At 39.7% G+C, this 22,896-nt stretch overlaps 1 protein-coding gene across 2 annotated transcripts in view; it reads right to left on the bottom strand.

The window, feature by feature from the left end:
• Positions 1–287: 287 nt before the first annotated feature.
• The window catches only part of LOC114161900 (protocadherin-16-like), a 93,687-nt gene continuing 71,078 nt past the window's right edge, over positions 288–22,896 (bottom strand). Inside the window, exons 3-20 of one of the 2 annotated variants that reach the window (XM_028045541.1) lie at positions 22,034–22,265; positions 21,713–21,949; positions 20,088–21,116; positions 19,191–19,378; positions 19,000–19,096; positions 15,616–15,773; positions 13,496–14,345; positions 10,911–11,150; positions 10,188–10,310; positions 8,911–9,120; positions 7,934–8,800; positions 7,737–7,850; positions 7,431–7,642; positions 6,575–6,726; positions 6,195–6,325; positions 5,611–5,897; positions 5,350–5,491; positions 288–4,339 (exon numbers count right to left, since the gene is read on the bottom strand). In XM_028045541.1, the coding sequence (XP_027901342.1) occupies positions 1,755–4,339; positions 5,350–5,491; positions 5,611–5,897; positions 6,195–6,325; positions 6,575–6,726; positions 7,431–7,642; positions 7,737–7,850; positions 7,934–8,800; positions 8,911–9,120; positions 10,188–10,310; positions 10,911–11,150; positions 13,496–14,345; positions 15,616–15,773; positions 19,000–19,096; positions 19,191–19,378; positions 20,088–21,116; positions 21,713–21,949; positions 22,034–22,265 (7,854 nt within the window). In that variant the 3' untranslated portion in view covers positions 288–1,754. The remainder of the gene's footprint in view (positions 4,340–5,349; positions 5,492–5,610; positions 5,898–6,194; positions 6,326–6,574; positions 6,727–7,430; positions 7,643–7,736; positions 7,851–7,933; positions 8,801–8,910; positions 9,121–10,187; positions 10,311–10,910; positions 11,151–13,495; positions 14,346–15,615; positions 15,774–18,999; positions 19,097–19,190; positions 19,379–20,087; positions 21,117–21,712; positions 21,950–22,033; positions 22,266–22,896) is intronic. The other variant, XM_028045540.1, reaches the window with a different exon arrangement.

Raw genomic sequence — 22,896 nt, 5'->3', positions numbered from 1 at the left:
GGTCAATAAAGTATTTGCGTGTGTGTCTGTCACATTTAACATGTTTTTATACTTCTGTTTTGATTAAAGGTGCTTCTAAAAACAGTCCAAAACACACCGAGTCTTCTAAAACCACCCAGACATTTTTGGCAATAAGTTAATGTTTTTTTGGTGTATGGAAACAGCATTATGACTGCAATCCCTGCCAACCCCTCATATAAAAACCCAAGTTCACATTATGGAATAAATATGTTTAGATATATCTAGGCCATCAATATGAGCTTGGAAAGATGCAACAGAGGCAACAATGAGATATCAAGAACTTTAATCAGGCACTTTTTCCTTAAAACATCACTCAGGACAAGTTTAGACTTGATATGCAGTATTTTCTCATGTTTTCTCTTCAATACTGACCGTAAAAGAAGGCAGATGACAAATTTATTTTCAACATCTGTTAAATAAAAATGTTACAAAAAGCAAGGTGCCTTCATTCAGTTAAATATGTAGTGCTTATTTTGTCATGGTCAGGATATTCTAACATTCCTGTGAATAATTTATCAAGCCCCTCTTTTTCTGGGCCTGTTTTAATACGGTTACAGTTAAATGCTAGATGATAATATAACTATAAAACTGGCAACTAAGTAGGGGAACTATGAAGTTAAAGAAATAGATTTGAACATGTTTTGTTCTGTAAAAGCCAAAAGCACATTATGATAATGCAGATGATCAGATCTCTGCATAAAAGCAACCGAAACATTCCTGCTTGAATATCAAAAATTAATTGTTTTTAAATTTGTTAGTTGATGATAAAAAGTTTAAATAATGTACACAAAAACTTACCAGAGAAAAGATCTTTCCCAAATTAGAGTAAAAGAATGGCCCTGTTATTGTGTTTTTACCAGTACAAAAAAATGTTAAAGTAGCAGAATTGCTTACATTTTCTGGAATGGTTCTGCTACTGACAGAGTAAGTGATTTTCCATTTTTCACATACCTGCTTAACAATTTTCACAATAAAACATGAAAAACAGTAAGGCTTAAAGTGATAAATTAAAGCCGTTGCTCTTACTGTACAAGAAAAATGGGTGTCATGTTCTCCTTTCCTTTGTACAGTTTAAAGGAGCGTGTGTTAAGGACATTTCAGCTTTTCACATTCATTATTATCAGTTCAACATATGATCACAGAACACTTTTTTTCTGACTGATGTTCCATTTAGGAAAGTAAAGAAGTCTCTTCTACTACAAATATTTACAGTTATCTCATACAAAAATCTAAACTCATAAAACCTTGACGAGGAGCTTCATTTGAACCACGAGGTTGAGAATATGTACAATGTCACCAACATAAAGTACGGACATACAGTACAAGCTACAAATATACAGATATATTCTGGTGTCTTCTACCCCTTGACACTTTAATGTTTTTGACAGAAACCACATGTAAGTACAAAAATATAAACAATTACTTTGTACAAAATATTGACATCATGTATAAATCTCCATCTCAATGTGCAAATTAACACTGATCAACAAAATAAAAATACATAAAACACACAAGCACACACAGAAAGGCATAATCCTTTTTGGCCTGTAAATGATGTTTTGTCTTAAAAAGCACCACAGCTTCAACTTTTTGGTCTGAATGAAACACTGTGTACTTGTTCTCTTGAGAAACAGAACAGAAGAGAGCTGAGCATTTCAAGTTGCAGCCTATGGTCCTACAGTAGCACAAGTTTTGAACAGCAGTGACTGGGTTTTAAACCAGCAGTTTAACATTTAAATCTGCAGATCTGCCTCCTCGCTGTGTTCAAAACTGTGCTCAGTTGTGCTGATTAAGGAGGCAGAGGGACCCTGTGAGACACTGAAGGGTGTAACTGCAGGAGAACGAGCTGCCAGCGGCGAGAGAGATGGGGAAAAACTAGGAGACATTGCGACCGAGGAGATGGACCCCTCAGCGCTGATTGGAGATCTTCTTAACGAGGCCAAGTGAGAGAATGTCCTCGATATGGCAGGCTTTGGAGGTACAGTTTTGGCCCCAGGGTGGGCCACAGAGGTTATGAGAGGCGGAGGGTCAATCCTTGACTCTGCTTTTGCTTTATGATGAAATGACCTGCGGGAATGAGGAGGAGCAGTTTCATCTTTTAAACGTGCTATTTCTGTAAAAACGTTAGCTAAGGGTTGGAACTGGGGGCACCAGTTAAGAAGGTAGTCCCAGTTGTAGCTGCCCCTCAGCTCTTCATCACTGGCCACAATGGCTGTAAGGGAACCGTCCACAGGAGGCTTCCCGTCCTCTGGGAAGGTATAGTCTTTAGGGTGGGAGATGTTGAGTCCTCGCCCGACACCCACATACCCACCCCGTTCATCCCTATACACTGGCACCTGGCCAGCTATTAAAGTACTATTTGTGCTGCTCAGTTTCTTTCCTTTAAACCAGTCTAAAGGTGGTTCACAGGAAACATCTGACAGCTGATCAGCATCCTGCTGAATTCCAGAGTCTGGACCTCTGGCAGATATACGCTCCTGCATGGAAGAAGAGATGCTTGACACTCGAGGATATTCATTAATCATTCGGATCTCGTCATCCTCTGCTGCCTCTGCAGAGCCCCGGCCACTAGAATGAGACGGATCCAGGGATCCCCCACGAGTGTATGGACCCCCAACATTACCACTCTGATCAGATGCGTACCCAGGAAGTGCCTGATGGTATATAATTTCATTTGCTGCTAGTTTTGTTTCCTCAAAATTATGCAGCAGAGTTCCTGAAATTGTGTTTCTTTTATGGGTTCTTTGCTCCCTTTTGTGGTGTCGCATTCTCACAAAAAATAGTGCCACAGCAATTACTATTAGAATCATTATGGTCCCAAGTGAAACAGCAATGACGCTGACAAGCAGCATATTCATGTCTGTGTTGAGGCCAAAAGATGTATGGCTCACGTCAATGGTAACTTTGGCGACTGCTGTGCGAGAAGTCTCTAGAGGGCTGTGAGCGGTAACATCCAGAGTAATCAGGCGTATCTCTCTTTTAGATCGGCTCATATGCCTAGAGTTGCTGTCCATCTTTATAGCAATTTCTCCAGTTGATTCATTGACTTCAAAGTAAGGAGAATTTTCCGATAACGAGTAAAGGACAATGCCATCCACACCTCCGTCTTCATCTCTAGCTTGTATTTTGCCAATGATCTGACCTTTCCTTGCTCCTTCTGGCACTTTAAATGAGAAGTCTGATGAGATGAAGACAGGATCATATTCATCCTCCCCGGTGACATAAACCTGTACTGTTACAGTGGAAGAATAATTGCCAGCATCCATGGCAACAGCTACAAAATGGAAGGAGTTGACCTTCTCAAAGTCAAATGTAGAGCGTGCTCGTACTTCGCCTGATGTTTGATTTATGAAGAAGTCCTCTTGTCTATCTTTAGAGGTATCTAACAGGTAATACTTCAGCTGTCCAAAGACTCCCTTGTCATGGTCAACTGCATGCAACATGGTAACTAATGCATTGGGGGGCTGGTTCTCCCTGACACTTGCAGTTACTGATTTAAGAGGGAAGAAAGGCCTGTTGTCATTTATGTCTTTAACCTCAATATTTACTGATGTCAATGCATAATGGCCTTGACCATCAGTAGCCTGAACAACAATCATATGTGACAGCCGAGTTTGGCTGGCTAGAAGTCTTTGCAGCCTCAGTACTCCAGTCCAACGATCCACCTCAAACAGATGTGTCTCATCTCCTGAGCTTATAGAGTACTGCACCTCTCTATTGGGGGCAGAGTCTGGATCTGTGGCTGATAAATGCAAGATTTCCGTCCCCATTGCTGTACCTTCACTAAGCACAACACTGTAATCTGTTCGACTGAATGTCGGAGGGTTATCATTGGCATCTGTAACACTGATTAGGACGGGCACGCTGGCGCTTCGCTGGGGGATTCCCCAATCTGACACCACAACAGTCAGGTTATAAGTTGGGACCACTTCAAAGTCCAGCTTTTCCACCAGAATCAGGCTGCCAACTGTTTGGAATCCCCGGCCCTCCAAGAAGTGCACACTGCTCTCAATCTGGAAGGTATTACCAGAGTTGCCACTGGCAATGGCAAAATCAAAACCACAGTTTTCCCGGAAAAGGTCTCCATCCACAGCTTCTAATGTGAGAACAGTTGATCCAGGAAGACCATCTTCAGAGACAGTGGCTCTGTACTCCAATTGGTGGAAAACGGGAGCGTTGTCATTAACGTCGGACACTTGGACCTGGACAGTGGCGATGGATGATAGAGACGGAGTACCATGGTCCCGTGCTTCAATTGCCACAAGGATGGTGGGATATTCAAAATCCAATTCTGTCTTCTGGCTAATAAAAAGAGTCCCTGCAAAAAAGGGATGTTTTTAATTAACTTAAAGCATCTTTTTGTTAACTTTAATTAACAAAAAACATTCATTGTAAACACCAGAGTGCCTTTCAGTGGTAGTCATACCCTAGGATCCTTTTCACATTTAGTCATATTACAACCTCATGTTTGAATTAGTAATGGGACTCAATTAAAATTTTAATCAAGTTAATTTCAGGGTCTGTAATTAAATAATCGCAATTAGTCACATTTTAATTGAAAGCCATATCTCAACAAAATAAGCAACGTTTTCAATTCAAAAAAACTTTTTGCTGCCAAATTATTACGTAAATGGACACATAATCTTAACAACAAGAATATTTCTTGTTTTTAATCTATAAAATAGGTTATTCAGCCATCGGATTAGCGCAAACTGCTGTTATACCCATCCAGCTTTCCAAAAATCACTTAATGATTAAAGAGATGTATGAATCCTTTTGCAAAGCACTCCAGCTATTAGCAATAACTACTCAAAAACAAAATGGCAATAATAAATATGAGGACTGCACAATTTATTGCACATAACACCATCACAGTTACACACAGCAAATTTAAGCATTTGTTTATTTATTGCACTCTATGTCTGCATCACATTTACCAAACTTGTTGCATATTGGACATTTTCATGATATCATGCTGCCCTGATAGCTACAATATCAGGAATATATATTCATGTACGATGTTATTGCTATATTTGGTAGAGTTTATATCCGGTTTGGGTACAAGATGAAAGTGTAAAAATGAGCTGAGGCAAATGAATTAATTCTAAAAAACAGTGACAGAAGTAAGTGAGGCTACAGCAGCTCTTGTCATTGTAGTGCAGATTTTAATAAAAACAAATTGTTAAATAACGTATTTAAGTTTATATTATGTTTTATTGAAGGAGAACCTTAAAAATTGTTTGCTTCCTTGTTCTAAACATGCACAAGACTCAGTTAAAGCATGTGCAAGATTATTATAAACTTATAATATGCACACATTATGCTTACCATTGCTTGGATCAATGAAGAAAGCACTCTTAGTGGATGACATTACTCTGTAGGTAATTCTTCCATTCTCACCAGAGTCACGGTCAGTGGCTGTCAAGGTGATCAATGCACTGCCTGCTCGTAGGTGTTCTGAGACGGTCACCTGTTCAGAAGCACAATGCAAATATATAACTGATGTCTAAATGATTTTCAAACAACAATTTGCTTCTCTAACAGATGCGATACGTAGGTGTGTTTAAACATGTTTGAAGGTAATTGTACCTGGTACAAATCTTGAGTAAACGCAGGGGCATTGTCATTCACGTCATCCACTAGCACAGTAAGATTGGCTTCACTTTGATGTTCAGAGTCAGATGAGCGGACTGTTAGTGTGTACCATGTCCTTTCTTCATAGTTGAGAGACCCTGTCAAAGACACTCCTCCCCCATAATGATGAACTCCAAACATGCCTTGGCTGTCAGCATCTAGGTGGAGTGTGTAGGATAGCGGGGGTCCCGAGTCCACATCATTTCCTGTGACCTGAGTGATAACTGTCCCAATAAGAGTGTCTATATGTATAGGGGATACAGGAAAAGAAAATAAGTCATTTAGGTTGCATCTGAAATGAAGCAGAGTCTATAATGAAAAACTGTTTTTTTGTTTTTTTTTTCTCCATGAAGAAATATCCGGTTCTGAAAAGCCTTGACTGAAGACACAGGAAATGAATATAGAAACACTGGCAATAACTTGTTTCATAAAAAGGGGTCTGATTTTTAAACACTGAGCTCCAGTGAGTGAGCTGCCAGGGAGCATGATGCGAGGCTTTATGATAAGATCACTGAACTAACTTCCACTGAGATGCTTACCCTCAGGCACCCGGATCTCTCGAGGCAGAGGAATCATGGGGCTGTTGTCGTTGAGGTCGACGATGATCACAGTGAGGGTGGCGGAGCCAGCCAGCCGTGGGGTTCCCCGGTCTGTTGCCACAACAACGAGCCTGGTGCCACAAAATGAATATCAGTATCTGAACTGCAGCTGAACTCGGATGGATAAACCATCATAGCAAACAAGATGAAAAGCAACCACAAACCATTTTTTTGGCCTTCACTCAACAAAAAATACTACAAGAACAGAATATACATTAAAATTTAAGTAAGTACTTAAGTAAAAATAATGATCTTCAAAACACTTAAAACTATGACAAGTCTAGCATAGAAGAAGAGGAAACGACTGACAATAAGCTCACTTTGTTTGTGTCCATATCTCCCGGTCCATGATGGCGCCAGTGGTGATGCTGCCAGTCAGCGGGTCAATTCTGAACAAACCACTCATGGATGATGACCTGATGGAATATGTTACCTGACCATTCTGACCCTGGTCGAGGTCATCTGCAGCAACCTGAAATGAAAATGTCCATATTGGAGGGAAATATATATTTTTTAAATAAATATTATCAAATATTGTGTTAGTGTAGCTTGAACTTTGATGTCAATTGTTCATTACAACTGAGAACCACACTTTATGGTACTAAGAATGAATAGTTATTTGCACTTATAGAATTGGAATAGGTTGGTTTTTTTTTTTCTTCTAATCTGACCCTAGGTGCCAACTCAGTTTGTAATTCAAAATTTATTTTTTTCCAAATTCAGTTTCCTAGGTTTGTCCAGAAATTATTTATTTATTTTACATTATGAACATTTGGTTTCCAAACCTTCACCAGGTTAGGTTTTATTAGCTGCTCTCTTCCCACCTAAAGCATGAATTATCAATTTAGTGAAGTTGGCTTCTGGTCTGGCAGTGTGATAAAACACTGCTTGATTATTTTGTGCTCTGGACAAACTTAAATTATTTAAAATATGAACTGATCAAAAAAAGATTATAATGAGCAGACGAAGTGTCAACAACTCAACATAGATAAATGTAAAAAGACCATTTCCCCCAAAAAAGTCTTAAATTCAGGTATGTAAAGATGAAACAAAAGCTGGGATCAAACTTTAATTCCATATTCAGACTTGGGAAACTTGTCCATTCTATTTAAGGACTCAAATTCACTTTTAAACTCCATGCAGCAATAGAAACATCAGAAAGAGTGGCTACGGTACCTGAATAATAGGAGAATTGTGACCTTGCGCCTCTTTGATGTATGCTACATAGTTCTGGAGCTGGAACCGTGGTAAGTTGTCGTTCACATCCTGTAGAATTAAGTTGACAGCCATGTAAGAGCTAGAAGATGCTGTCTCTGCTTTCACCACTAGGCGGAGTTTTGGAGTCTCCTCATAGTCCAGTCCTTCAGATTTCTGCACCCAAATTTCACCTGGTTCACAAGAGAACATTCACATCAGAAGTTAATCAATGACTTGGACTGGAAAATATTTCCTTGCACCTTTTGCAGCCATGAGTAAACCTACCAGTAATAGAGTTTATCCCAAAGGACTGAATTTTATTTCCACTGAAAATGCTGTAGATGATCCCAGTTTTAGAGCCATCAGGATATTTGGCTTCAGTTTTTGTCACTACGGTGCCTAAAACATCAAGAACGCATAATATTGAAACACTTCAATTTAACTTCTTGTTTACATCATGATACATTAGGATTTATTCAAACCTTTAGCAGCGTTTTCTTGCAAACTGACGTCTCTAGCTGTACGAGAGAAGCGGATCCCTCTGTAGTTTTGCTCCCTAATGTAAATGATAACAACTCCCAAGGAAGACTGAGCAGGATTTCCTTGGTCCATGGCCTGAACTATCAAAGTCCTTTGGGTTTGGGTGAGAGTTTGAAGTTTTTCTGTTGCCTGGATGTCTCCTGTTAGTGAGTTGATGGTAAATCCTTTGATAGGATTGGCAAAGCGATAAAATACAGACCCATTAGCCCCAAAGTCCTTATCCTCAGCCCTCATTGTGGCTAAGATTTGCCTATTAGATATGCTGCTGGTAGAGATGTTCAGAATAAGTGGATCCTGAACGAAAAACGGTGCATTGTCGTTCACATCTTGAATGTAGACTGTTACTTCAGTAGTTGAATTTAGAGGGTTTGCAGGGGATGAGTCAGTTGCACAAACCTCAAATGTGTAAGAGGCGGTTTTCTCTCTATCTAGGGGTGCTGCTGTGATGATGCGGCCTGTGTTCTGGTCTATAATGAACATGCTCTGAGAGCCATGGCTCAAGAAGTAGAAGATTTGACTGTTGGGTCCATTGTCCAAATCAATGGCCTTGACCTCTAGAACCAGGGAACCAATGGGAACGTCTTCTGAAATGTCAGCAGTAAAGCTGCTGCTTTCAAACTGTGGCCTGTGGTCATTAACGTCCAGAACTGTCACTTCAACAGTGGTGCTGCTACTGAGCGGAGGACTGCCTTTGTCCTGAGCTACAACTGTTAAGGTATACCCAGGTCTCTTTTCTCGATCCAGCGGCCTTGAAGTATACAGGACGCCTGATTTACGGTCAATGTGGAAGTTTCCAGATGGATCCCCAGCTGTAAAGAGAGCAAAATTTGATAATGACAGTTAAATATTGTCACCCTAAACTATAAAAACTAACAATAAACATGGAAAACAAAAAAGGCAATTAAATACACAGTAACACCTGTAATTCTGTAGCTAATCTCTCCACTGTCTCCTGTGTCCGGATCTGTGGCTTTTAGGGTGAAAAGAGGTAACGAATCCAGATTTTCAGGCACCTCTATGCTGTAGTAGAGACGTCCAAAAACAGGGGCATTGTCATTTACGTCAAGGACCTTGATCTTCACTGTTGCTTTAGCATAGTTGGGTGGAAGGCCTCCGTCTTTTGCGTAAACTGTCAGATCATTAAAAACACACAATATGGTTATAATAATCTGCTGTTGATAGAATTTTAAAGCCTACAGTTCCTTGCAAAAATATGTATACCTATGTAACCTTTCCATATTTTTGTCATCTTTTGGAAATCATGAGATTGTATGTGTTAAACCAACACAAGATATTTGTGGGGCTTGGGGAATATGTTGTTTTGTCATTTTTTGTGCAGTTTACATGAAAAAAGTGTAGTTTGCATTTGTATTTAGTATTTGTATTTGGGTAAAAACTTGGTGGAAAAACTCCACAAAGTATTTGCAGCTATTTAAATCTATTTATAAAGTTGGATTTAGATCTGGATTTTATTGGCCTATTTTAAACCATTGAAAGATTTTGTTCAAAATCACTCCACTATAGCTCTGGCTGTATGTTTACAGTTACTGCCCTGTCAGAAAGTGAACATCCACTCTATAGTGAAGCCTTTTTAAGTCTCTAAGAGAATTCCCTCTGTCTTCCCAATTAACTTTGGCTAGTTTTACTATCCCCACCAAAAGGGACAGTAAAATTAAGTTTGGTTAAAAAAACAAACAAAAGTTCAAATGTCTTCCGTTTGGTTGTTTAAAAGGAGAACACTGGGTCTTACAGGGCTAAGCAATCTCCATCTATTTTTAAGTGATGCATTTTGGCATGCTTAAATTGTGGAAAATACACATCTAACAACCTTGCTTTAAACTGATCTGTGTGCTTTTTTCGTACGGTTTTATGCTCTTTTCACACTGTGTCTTTCGAGAACAGATGTAATTAGAGTTAGACTAAATTACACACAAGTGGATTCTATTCACAAATAAATTGATTTCAGAAGGTCCTAGGCTGCATTTGGATTATTTTGGGGGTGAAATGAGCTTGATATAAATGCCCTCCACACCTCAAAGTTTTTATTTGTAAAGAAAAAAAAAAAAAAAATCTCTTCTCCTGCTTGTGGTATAACTTCAGTAATGTGAAAAGGTTAAAGAAGAGTGAAGAGTTTTGCAAGAAACGGTTAAAGAACATGTTTTTCTGTGATAGCTTGAGCCACACAATGGACAGTACCTGTGACAGAGTAATGATCCTGCAGCTCCCTATCCAAAGACTTAGTAGTCGTTATGATGCCTGTGACCGGGTTGATGGTGAAACTTCCCTGTGAGACACCATATGTCACGAGCCCATTGGTTCCTACAAAGAAACATGCAGTCACAACTCATTCATTTAGATATTGATTGTAAAAAGAAAAGCAAAACATTCAATTCTAAAATCTGCAAAGGAAGTTAATTATTGCTGTCTCATTTTAAGCCTTTATTCTTGTTTGCTGTGAAATTTGCTGTTTAAGCACTTGGCAGTGATAGCTGCCTCCCTTCTGTTACATGGATGCCAGATTGCGTGCTAAAAGAAAGCAGTCTGGCAGCCTCACTTGTTTACTTCACTAATTGCTTTTAAGTAGAAAGTTTATAATTTGCTTTTCTGTTTTATGTGCTTCTAAGTTCGGGCCAGTACATTTTCTCTGTATCTCCTTGCCTCCTGTGATGCCTTTATAATTGGAAACAATTGTTAATGTCAACATAGTGATCACAAAAAAGCATGAGTTAGAGTAGAAATAGATTCTGTTTACTTTTTCAGTGCAAATTAAGGTATTCTGTTTACAATAGAATGATGAAAAGAATGCTAATATGCATTTCTGATCCTTAACACAATACTAACAACACTTTCAACCCCAAATACTTCCAACCCCAAATATCCAAATCATATACAGTACGATTCCATGTTCTATGTCTTCACCTTGATCCAGATCTGAGGCCAACACTGTTAAGACACTTGTTCCGGCAGGTTTATTCTCAGAGATTTGGGCTTCATAATGACTCTCTTCAAACCAGGGCACTTCATCGTTGACATCAATCACATGGACACACAGCATCTGGCTAGACGAGCGTTGAGGTATCCCATGATCCTCAGCAATTACTGTGAGGTTAAAGATGTCCTGTTCCTCACGGTCCAGAGGTTTGAAAATAGAAAGAGAGCCTGAAAACAAATGAATGAAAAGTCAATTTTGACAAAGGAATAGCCCTTTGCAATAATACAGCTGGCTTCACAGAGTCTGTTGCATACAAAATTTTCAGTGTATCATCAAAGAGAGGAAAAACAACCGCTTTCTAGGACTGTGTGACTGCATCTTATTTAGAGGGTAAGTGTGAAAAGTTGCCGTGTGAAGGCCAAATCAAAGCTAATATCCTCCACATACACAGCTTTGCCTACCTGAACGCTACCACCACCATTGTTGTAACAGCCGACTAGTCTGGCCACAGTTTACGAGATTTTCCATTGAGGAATACCACAGCCATCGAGAAAGAAGCTGTAAACACACACTCTAGACACGCAACAGGCAGGCCTGCCGTGCTCTGGAGAAATTAGGGGCACCCTCGCCTTTTCATTATCCTGCCCTTAGAGGTTAGAGCTTGCATTGATTCAATTTCAATTTCATGCTATTAAATGGGATGTAACTGTTTATGGCAGAGGGGGCAAAGACTGTTTTGTGTTTAACTTCTTTATGTTTTTTCACTTTGTTTTGCTTGGAATGAGATAACTTGGCCCTAAGCTTTAAGCTGGTAAAAGTTAGTGCTGGGATTTTTTTTCACCTAAATTTGACTCCTCTCTGATCCTGCCCCGCTTCCAGACACTGATAACATGTGAGAGAAAACAAAGAAAGATTGTGGGTTGTTCAAGAAAGGATTTTGGATGTTCTAATCCCAATATATTACACCTGTGTAGGTTTATGGCGCCACATTCTAACTGTGTTGCTTTTAGACATCACAGTTGCCTCCTACATTGTACCACAGTATCTAAACATTTCATTTGGTGCACTGAGGCATGCAAGTGCTTCTTACTTCTCTGACTGTAGTTGTTTCAATGAGGAAACCCTTGCAGAATCTTATTTTTCCATCAGCCTCATTGTGGAGTTCCCCAAGGTCCCATTCTTGGACTAATTTTACTATCCATCTACTTTGTAGACTCACTGACTACAAAGTGAGTCAGTGAGACTCAAAATTAATCCTTCCCTGCCAGATTTAGGTGTGAAGTAATCTATTTCATCTTCTAACTGATCCATTTTGAAGTGGATCAACCAGAATTCCAGCTTTAATCCAAAAGAGAATAGAAAAAGTAAAAGATTAGGGGTTGGCAAAGCAACCTTCCAAACTCTGGTTTTTCTTGTTCACTTAATTAATTTATATAATTTTAGTGGTCTTTATGGTTTTAGATGATGTGGTCAATGCTTTATAAATAAACTTGAACTCAAATAGGACTGTACACTCTTCCACATAGTCTTACAATTGACTGAAAATTAAATTAATCATCATTGCCCTTTGACAAAGAGCGATGAAAATGTGCTACACTCTCTGACTCCTAAAGATTCCTGATAATTGGCTTAATGGCTCTCTCTAAACGGGTTAACAGTGTCATTGTAACATTGTGATGACTTGGTCCAAGATCGAGTCAGTCAACCCTATAACAGGAGCCGCCCAGGTGCTTAACTTTGTCATTATTTAAACAAATAACCAGTGTGCATGAAAACACTTCACAATGAAAACACACTGGGCAGAAGGGGTGACTTGGACGACAGATTCTGAATGTTTTCATCCTTTCAGAGGGGGGATGCCGATTGGGGAGTTGAAGGAGAGGTGGAGCAAACGTTGACACGTGTCTCAAACACCACAACAAAGCCCACAGGACCAAATAGCTCAGGGTCAGTGTTGACTAAGTGGCAGGGCAGTGTAATGTGAGCTCACAAACACACAGAATGTGGGTGAACACGTGCACACACACCCCCACACGCCCGCACACGCGCAGATATGCGTAACTGATCCCTTCTCTAATGGTTCCCAGAAGCCTGGGCAAAAGGATCTTTGGTCTTTCATGGGAATAGACCTACAATAACAGATGATGGGTTGTTGTGTGTGCACGTGTGTTTCTCGTGTGTAAGTCTATTATTTGGCAGGCTGCTCTATTCAGCCTTCAACTGTGAGAGATAACTTAAGAAAGGTAAAGTAGGAGTGTGTTGGTAAGTAAGGAATGTGTTACTGCTTCTGTGTGTGTTGCAGAATCTGTAAGAAATAAAATGAATTAGTTAATGGTTTAAAAAAATATGTGTTAATATCAATATCACAAATAAAGGGATATTGATATTTTTTGTAAAGTGCCTTGAGATGACATTTGTTCTGAATTGAATTAAATTTCAGACAACCGTCAGTTTAAAATAAATGCAATTGAGAGTTTTTATGTATATCTTTAAAGATGGATACATCGTATGTTATTGCTCACAGAAAAGGAAAACCTTTTATAATATAATTGTTGATATTAACTGAACATACCCGTATTAGGGTTGAGGTTAAACGTCCCGCCCATGTTGCCTGAATGGATTCTGTAGGTCACTCTACCGTTCTCCCCTTGATCTGCATCTCTGGCCATGAGAAAAAGCATCACAAAGCCCACTGGCTGGTCCTCCATGACGCTGACTGCTGTTGGTGATATGAACATCGGTGGGTTGTCGTTCTCGTCGGTTACATAGATCCTTGCTGTGACAGAACCCCAACGCCTCTGGCTGACATTGAGGGCCGAATCTGTTGCCTTGACAACCAGTATCATTGTGGATGTCACCTCATGATCTAGCTTGTGACCCAAAGAAAGAACACCAGTAACCGGGTCAAGAATAAAAAGGCCAGGGGTATTTGGCCACTGCTGGAGAATGGAGTATTTCAGTTCACTGTTAAGCCCACTGCCATCTTTATCCATCGCCTGGAAAGTGTAGACAGAAGAGCCAACTTCCATGTTCTCAGAGATGACAATTGTTATGGGATCCTCAGCAAACTCAGGGGAGTGGTCGTTGCTATCTTCTATGTTGATGTCCAAGTTGACAAGCGTGCTTTTAGGAGGGACCTGCGATAAATCATCCACTTCGATTCTCAGGCTGTACCGTGTGTCTCGTTCATAGTCAAGAGGACGAGCCAGATACACATCACCAGTAAGGCGATCCACAACAAAAGTCCCATCCCGATCTGTCCCGCCGATCACTGTGTAGGTCACCTTGCCCTCTTCTGCAGTTCCTCTGTCATGAAGGCGAACTGATCCAATAACAGTGCCAGGACTGGCCTCCTCCTCCACAGAGTTGAATGAAATGGAGTGCAGGCTCGTTTTAGTGGCTTGACTGTTTTTGCTGATAACCTGTAATTGAAAGAAACCAAAGTATTTGAATTAAAATGCAAAGTAAACAGAATGTCATAGGATGTTCCATTTATGTAAATCCGTGGCCAAGCAGCAGACAATTTTATAAAATCCTCTCACCTGCACAGAATGTGTTCAGTGGTAGTTAATGAATGCCAGTCACAATGAATGTAGTGACAAAAACTGTTTTATGGATAAAAAAAGCTGCTACTATTAATCATTTTCAATATGATTTTTGCATTACTGCCAGGACAAATTATACATGATAAAAGTAACACAATCAAAGGCAAAAAATAGTTCAAGGATCTGACTTTAGCTCTGGGAAATAAATTGCTCGCTTTGTAGTTTTTAAAGGGGCTGTTTATGCTTCTACAAATATTACAGCATTTTACGAAAAGAGAACATGTGTAACTAAATATCTTGCTTAAAAGTGATTGTTAGTTTTGTCTGATTTCAAGAGTAATGAGATGTTTGCACTAGAAACTTTTGTGTTTTTGCAGTGTAGTTGTTTTTAGTTTTTGATTCTCACAGTGGATTCCCGTTTCCCCACTAAGTATGTACTCTTAAAAATTCTAATATGAAATAATCATAACAATAATACATTCTAGAGAATAGTTAAGATTGAAAAATAAATAAGGTTAAAAGAATTAGTAAAGGGAAATTTTATTACTGCACCAACAGACATGGAAAACACAGCAATGCTCAATTGAATTAACCAATAATTATGACTTTCATGTTTTTTTAAATAATATTTGAAAAGAAAAAAATTCTGGACTTGCATTTGATGGATATGCTAGTTCTATTTTCCAGGAACCCATAAATTGAAGTTCCTTCCAGGGCTCTATGTTTCCATTTCTGTTCCACGTTATATATTACCTTTAAATACCATCAGTGCTGTGTTTTGTTGAGTGTAAGTAAAGCTCTGCTACTTTTCGTAAAAAGGGCTACTGTACCAAAAAAAAGTGTTGAAGTCATTGGGTATGACCTTGATCTGAGAATTCTACAGCTGGTTCTCATCATAACCCAGCTGGGAGTGTTTAATTTAGACCCACTTTTCCATTTCAGATTGAAATTTCCCTTTAGAAAATTCACAAGAGGAGAAAAGGGAGGAGGGTGGGAGGCGACCTTGTCAGAAGTGAGGCCGATATGTCGGCAGCTAGTCTGAGGGGCCCGGAGACATGGATCCTCTCAGCCCTGGGTCCATTCTTTGATATTAAATAGGTGTGTAGTGAGAGTGTTTGCGCTGGCTGAGCTCCAGTAGGAGTCTGACCTGAATTGTGAGAGAGCAGGAGGCGCTGCGCGGGGGTAGTCCTCTGTCAGTGGCTGTCGCTGTCAGAGTGTATTCAGCCCGTTCTGAGTGGCTAAGAGGGGATGATGAGTGCAGCTCGCCAGTGATTGCGTTCAAAGAGAAACGCTCAGCTCTGGGACCTTGGAAAGACACAAAATGTTACAGTTAGCAGGAGACGACAGGTGTAGGCAGACAGAATACAAAAACCTGACATGCTAAAATGAAGCCAAACATTTGTAATCGGGACACTAAATATGACAAATGAGTTTGTCTCACTGCTAGTGGGGATATAATGAGAATTTGTGGTGTTTCTTACATATGTCTTCAATATATTAGAAACATTATCAGAAATGTATTTCAGTAACTCGCTAAGTAAATTGATTATTTACATGCACACACTTATATTTATAAGTCTGTATTTCTGTAAATTATAATTAATTAAGATTTTTCTACTTTTTTTAGTTAATGAAACTACGACATCTGAGATCAGAATATTGCATCAGACTAATAAAAAACATTTCACCACAAAAATGTGGGTTTAAAGAAAAGTACATTCATAATCTTCGGGACTTTAGTCTTGTGTTTGTCAGTCTGCATTTCATATTCTGTTCATTTCTTAGTTTTAACATCCCTTATAGATTTGCTGTATACTCTATAATTTGATGACTTGTATTTTTAATTTTCTATTTTTAATATGCCCTGAGTAATTGGTTGCATTTCCTTGATCTTAGTTCCTGAATTCCTGTCTTTTTTTAGCTCTTGGTTAACAATCTGTAGGATTTGACTTTCTGTGTAGGCTTGTATCAGCTATTTACTTGTTTCAGTGTCTGTGTTCTCAGATCTACCCAGTAGCTTCCTTCAGTGTCTCAGCTATGTGTAGACCCAAACTGCTTCACATCTGTACTTTAATTAACCTGCCCACCAATAAAGCTACCCTTTAAAAATACTACTTGGTTTTCTCATTCAGTGTTGAATTCTCATAAGCTGTTTCCTTGTGTTTCCCTTGTGTATTATTTTGGACTACCCCATGAACCTTAGCTTTGGTAAGGTATTTTAATTTTCTTTTTTAAAAATAAAACTGTTCATTTTCATGAGCATGCCTCCTTCTCTCCTTCCTAAATTTGGCTCCTGCTCATCATCTTTATGTGACATTGTTGGGTGATAAGTGTCACCAAAATCTTGTACCCAGTCAAGAGCATGAGCCAGATATACATCACGGCTCAAATTGCGATCTGTGCCTCTGATCACGTAAGGTCACCAAGTGAACATTTTTAACTTGACATTCTGTTGTGTTTATGGATGGAAATAAAATTTTGAAGGTTAGTATTTCATGGCTAACTGCTGTACTGAAAGAGCTGGCTAATAAAGAGCTGGCTGACAATACATAGAAAACTACTGAAGAAGACCCCGCTGAATTTAAATCATTTATCTGGCAGCATTTTGTGGAACGCAGTTGAAAAAGGAAACTGATATATTGAGTTTTGGGTTTCAATTCCAACTTTCTCCTGCCACATATCGATGTGTTCCTTGGCAAGCACTTAACCCCAAGTTTCCTACTGATCTGAAAGTGATTGGATGAGTGAGGCTTAAATTTAAACCACTGTAAGTGGTCAGCTTGACAACAGAAGAACTACATATATTCAGTTAATTGAGATTCTTTAAAACACAGTGCAAGGTGAAACATTTACTCTGATTGTAAAAACAAAAATGTGGGCTTCTTCATTGTCCCAGACATATTGGTAAAATATTGTCTCATCTTTTTCTCATGAACCCAGTATCACGTCCTGTATCTTCCTGTGAGTTGGACGAATTATCAAACCCCTGCTGACGAGCCCTTTTTATTCAAGTACAATAAAAATATTTCACCACATTGGAGAAATAAAGAAAATTATTTAATCATAACAACAACCATTCACCTACTTTTAGAATCCCTTGAATCAAAATTATATGTTGTGCTACTGTAAGCAGCCTCTATAAACAAAAAGCTTTCAGGAGTATAACTATAGCAGAAAATGCAACAAAAGCAGCAATTTTTACCTCTTACTGCATGCAGTAGGAACCCAATATATTTTAAGCTGTCTCTTGTTTGATTTAATTTGTTAAAATACATTTGTTTTTGCACTTCAGACTTTCAACACATTCCAAAACCAGCTTCTTCTCTAAACACTGCAAGAAATTCAGGCAGCTGCATAAATGTGTCAGCTGTTATTTTCTCACATTCCTCCTGCAAACACATTTTTATATGTGTTTGCAGGAGGAATGTGAGAAAATAACATTGCATTTTTTTGCATCTATTTTTTGTTTCAAGAATCTTCACACATTTCACAGTAAGGACAAGTCAGGTCATACACTGGTGGATATTCAGTGTATGTTTTTCTGCATCTGTGGTTTGTTCTGCTGTTATTTTTAATTAGATTTTTTATGTTCATTACTTGTGTTAAAATACTGCTTTACAGTTATCTTGCAGTTAAATGTGGTAAGTGTCAATGAAAGAATTGTGTCTCCTAAAATCTTATGCCTCCTAATGAAAGCGTAAATAACTTTTCCATGTGCCACTGATGCAAAATCCATGCCATCACAGAGTCTGGATTTTGAACCTGTTGCTAATAAAAGTTCGGGCAGTCCTTTTTGTCTTTGCCTCAGAACACACTGTGTCCATTTATTCTAAAAAGAAATCTGGAATACAGACTCTTCTGACCACAAACCACTATTCCATTATGTGAAGTTCAATCTAAGATTTGTTCGCTCACTGAGAAGACAATTTTGCCATTAGACAGGGTTAACACAGGGCTTTTCTGTTGCACAGTAAAGTTAGAGCTGAGAAACTAATTGTGTATTGCACAATGAGACGCTTTCTCAAACTTTCACCATGCCCAGATGGCTACATCAACAACTGACATTGCAATTCTTGATGATATTCCATTTGAGGGATCAGAGATTGTCCAGTTTAAGCTTCCACCCACCTACCCCCAATGGCATTTGCCCAAATTCTGCCAGTATGCAAATCCTCAGCCATCTTCATTGGAGGACATTTCTGCTTCTCACACATTTGTTGGCAAACAAATGTGTGAGAAATTTCTTTTCTCCTTTTTTTTTCTCCACAACAACCCAAACAGTTGCAACTAATTATGATTACCATCACTTGTTGGACCCATTTGTTGTTTTTACCCTGCAAAATTGCCACATTACAACTTTTTGGAAGATTTTAAATGTGTTAAAGCAGGACTGACTATATATCATCACATGAAGAGTTGACAAGATTATTTGTTAGCTTAGATGCAAAATAAAATAGAACAGTTAATAGATGTATTGAACACATTAAGCTTGTCAATACATAAATCTATAAGAAATTAATTCATAATGTACCTGACAAGGAGTAGATTATTGTGCCATTCTCTCCTTCATCTGGGTCTTGGGCTTGCAGAATTCCCAGCACAGCGCCAGCAGATTGACCTTCTGTCACCTATTGGTTAAAAGCGAAATGCACTGATGTAATTTTAGACATGAGGTTCCCCCCCCCTTATTTGCTCATCTATGTCCCTCAGCTATGACATCACCTGTATGATGACATTTTTGCCTGACTGACTGTGGATGAAAGTTGGATCATTGTCATTGTCATCGAGTACAGTAATGAAGACGGTGCCTGTCGCAGAACGAGGCGGTGAACCTCCATCTTGTACCACCACCATCAGCTGATAGCTTGACTGCTGCTCTCTATCAAGAGTCATCCTTGTACTGATTTCACCTGAGGAGGAAAAGGGGGATGGATGAGAGGGAGTTTATGCAGAGAGACTAGCACACCGGAATAATGATGAGGGACTTAGCAGTCAGCAGGCTTTTATCAATGACACTCAGGAGTAACAGACATAAGCGCATGAGAATTGAATGCATTCGCTTGCTCAAACACACACAGCCAAATTTACAAGTGGATGAGGATTGGCAGATGTTGCAGACGTGCAGAACGGAGCTGGAGACTCATCACAAAGCAGAGCATGAGTCTCTACCCAAAGACCAACAGGCTCAATGGGCCAATTAGAGTCCAGAAAGATAGTTCATGCTGCTGTCACCATTATCTGACTTATTTATAACCATAATCAGGGGGCAACTTCACACTCTCATCTTTAAAACATTACTCAGTTAGTTAAACTCTGTTTTTCTTTCCCAAAAGAACCCTGAAGATTTCACTAAAAAACTATTTGCTGAAGTGTGATGTTTTTTTTTACTCTGCCATGCACGAGTGTCCTTGAAGGCAAATGTTCTAGATAATCAAGAATTCACCTAAAATTGTATATTAGAACTAACTGTACATTTCTTCTGGTTTATGTCTTTTCCCCACTGATTAGTATTTGCATGGATTTACAAACTCCTCTTTTATACATCCTGGAGTAAACCCAAGCAGTCCTAAGTGTTGTTTAAGCAGCCATCTAATTGACTGCAGACATTTTTCTGCAAACCTGTGTGTGTGTTTATCTGGAAGTGGCGGTCAGTATGCAGGAAGCGGTAGTTGAGCCGTCCGTTGGACCCGCTGTCTCTGTCTGTGGCCAATACGTGACCGAATCCTGTTCCCGTGGGCAGATTTTCCCTCACAGCCATGAAAACTCTCTGCTGGGCGAGCCGAGGAGCATTGTCGTTCTCATCGGTCACAGATATGCGAACCGTGGCACTTCCCGTCTTCTTTAGCCCTCCGTGAGTCACACTGGCCAGCACTGTTAAAAGAAACATGTCCTTCTGCTCTCTGTCTAGAGAGCTCTTTACAAACAGCCAGCCGCTGTCTGCAACAATGCCAAATCCTGCAGCATCTCCATCTGGACGAAGGTGATACATCAGCGGGCTCAGATGACCCAAGCCTGGGACCTCTCTGCTCATGGCCCTGACTTGCAGGAAGCGAGTGTTTATTGGGGTTCCTTCTTTTAGCTCCACTCTGTAAGTGAGGGTATCAAACACAGGACCCTGCTCGTTTTCTGCTTGCACATGAACTACAAGCATAAGGGTGGCACTAAGCGGGGGCACGCCTTTATCTTTGGCAATCACCAAGAGGTCATAACGGGGGTTAGTTTCATAGCTGAGGCTGCCAACCAATCGGATCTCTCCAGTGCTGCGCTCTATGCTGAAAATCCTCTGGATTCCATTTGGAGAGGAAAGTTCAAAGCTGAGTTGTCCATTGAGTCCTGAGTCTCTGTCCTCTGCTTGGATCCGATACACCACCGTGCCCATCTCTGTGTTCTCCGGCAGCAGCAGGGACTCTGAAGACGAGGGCAAAAACACTGGAGGGTTGTCGTTGATGTCTGCTATGGTGATGTGAACACGGGTTTGGCCAAACGCCGGAGGGTTGCCACTACGGGCCTGCACTTCTAAATCAAGAACAGGCTGGGTTTCGTGATCCAGTGGCAGACTGGTCCTTAAGGCTCCAGTGTCAGAATCCACAGTGAAGTAGCCTGCTGGGTCCCCAGAGCTTATTGTGTAGGTGATGCTCTTGGAATTGCCTGAAGTGACAGAAAGACACCAAAACAAGAACTTAGTTTTGAATTTAAAACTTTAGCAGTTGCGGATATCATTTAAAGGGGACATATTTTGCAAAATTATGATTTTACACATTTTTCTACTTTTAAAATACTTCTAAAAACAGCCTAAGTGCTTAAAAGATCACCTAGCCTTTTTATGGTAACAAGTTCATATTTTTGGTGTCTGGAAGTGAGCCGTTTCAAAGATTGTGACTGGGGTTACCTAGCAACCGCAGCCAAGCCCAGCCCGGTTACGTGGCAACCCAAGCAGAGCTCCTGTATGTTTGTTCAGCTGGTTTTATCGCTGTATGCACTCTTCAATGGCTGCTGGAAAAGACAGGTGTTTTGTTGTTGACTTACCATCCAGAAACCGCTTGCTACATTCTTATTGGCTGCATTTCAAAGATGTACGGTTATATAATTGCGCATGTGTTTATAGGCATTTTCATTTCAATGTGTAAACATTGAGTTGGGAGAGAGGAACGCATGGCCAACTTATTGTCTAGGAATGATTTTGTGCAAAAAAATATTATAATGAACAAGTTGTGAATAGTCCAGATACCTTTCCTAGTTCTCACCTGTTTTACTGCTGGCTTGGACGATGCCTACCACTGTCCCACGCAAGGCATCCTCTGATACAATAAGGTGGTACTGAGTCTGTTCAAACACAGGTGGTGCCACAAGTCCTGCCATCACACTGATGTTGACTCTTGCATTGTCTAAGGCTAAGAGTCCCCCACCGTCTTGAGCAGAGATAACCATGGGAATAATGGAGTTGACTTTCCCATAGACCGACCGAGACAGGGAGATAACACCTAAGAAATGGTTAAAAACAAAATATTAATTTATATGCTTAAGAGAAAATGTGTTGGCGTAAACAGGAAATTTTGTTTTCCAACCTGTATCTTTGTTGAGAGTAAAATATGGAGAGGCTCCTCCAGGTACCGTTTTGTATGTAATTTTGCCATTCTCGCCAGAGTCAGGGTCATAGGCCATCACTCTGACAACAGATGTCCCAGGGGCACTCTGTGTGCTCAAACTAACAGCATAACTGAGTGGATAGAAAGCGGGTCTGTTATCATTAATGTCAACCAGATCCACCTTCACGTAGGCTACTGAACTCAGTCCACCCTGTGGAGGAAACAGAAAGATCCACTGTTACACGTACACCATACCATGAGCAGAAAATAACACACATGAAAGAGAAAAGGTTCTGGTCAGGCCGTTGCTGAACAAAAAACACATTCAAGGTTCTGTTGGAGTTCTAACCCCTGTACTGCACAAGATATCATAATAAATGTTTAAAATTATTCATCACTGATTCACTTTAGGCTATTTTACTACCAGAAGTATTTTTATATCACAGAAGCCCCCCACTCAGATGTTTTGTAGTTGCTTAGAGGGAAAGTTGTGCAACAACAGTAGAAAACAGAGAAAGCTATTTTCTCATACTGTAGCTCATATGGAAACTGTTAGAGAACGACAAAAACATCATAAAATCCTCCAATTAATGTCAATAAATTATCAAACAACAAACTGAATAACAAACATATTTAGATATATGACTGGAGGCAGGCTCGGTTTTGTATTGTCCATGTGGAAATCAGCCTTTGCTGTAATTGGGTGCATTTACATTTGTGTTGATAAAAATATGCATTAATGCACCTATCCCTCTTCATATTGATTCTCATGTTGTGAAGAATTGCTTTGTGTGAAATTTCGCCAGTTGTTTTGTGTTGTGGAGCAGAACATTACTTTGTAT

Source organism: Xiphophorus couchianus, chromosome 18 (assembly GCF_001444195.1).
Source record: "Xiphophorus couchianus chromosome 18, X_couchianus-1.0, whole genome shotgun sequence".
In the NCBI taxonomy this organism is placed as follows: Eukaryota; Metazoa; Chordata; class Actinopteri; order Cyprinodontiformes; family Poeciliidae; genus Xiphophorus; species Xiphophorus couchianus.
Note: the sequence above shows the minus strand (reverse complement) of the source record. Positions and strands in the feature narration are given on the sequence as shown.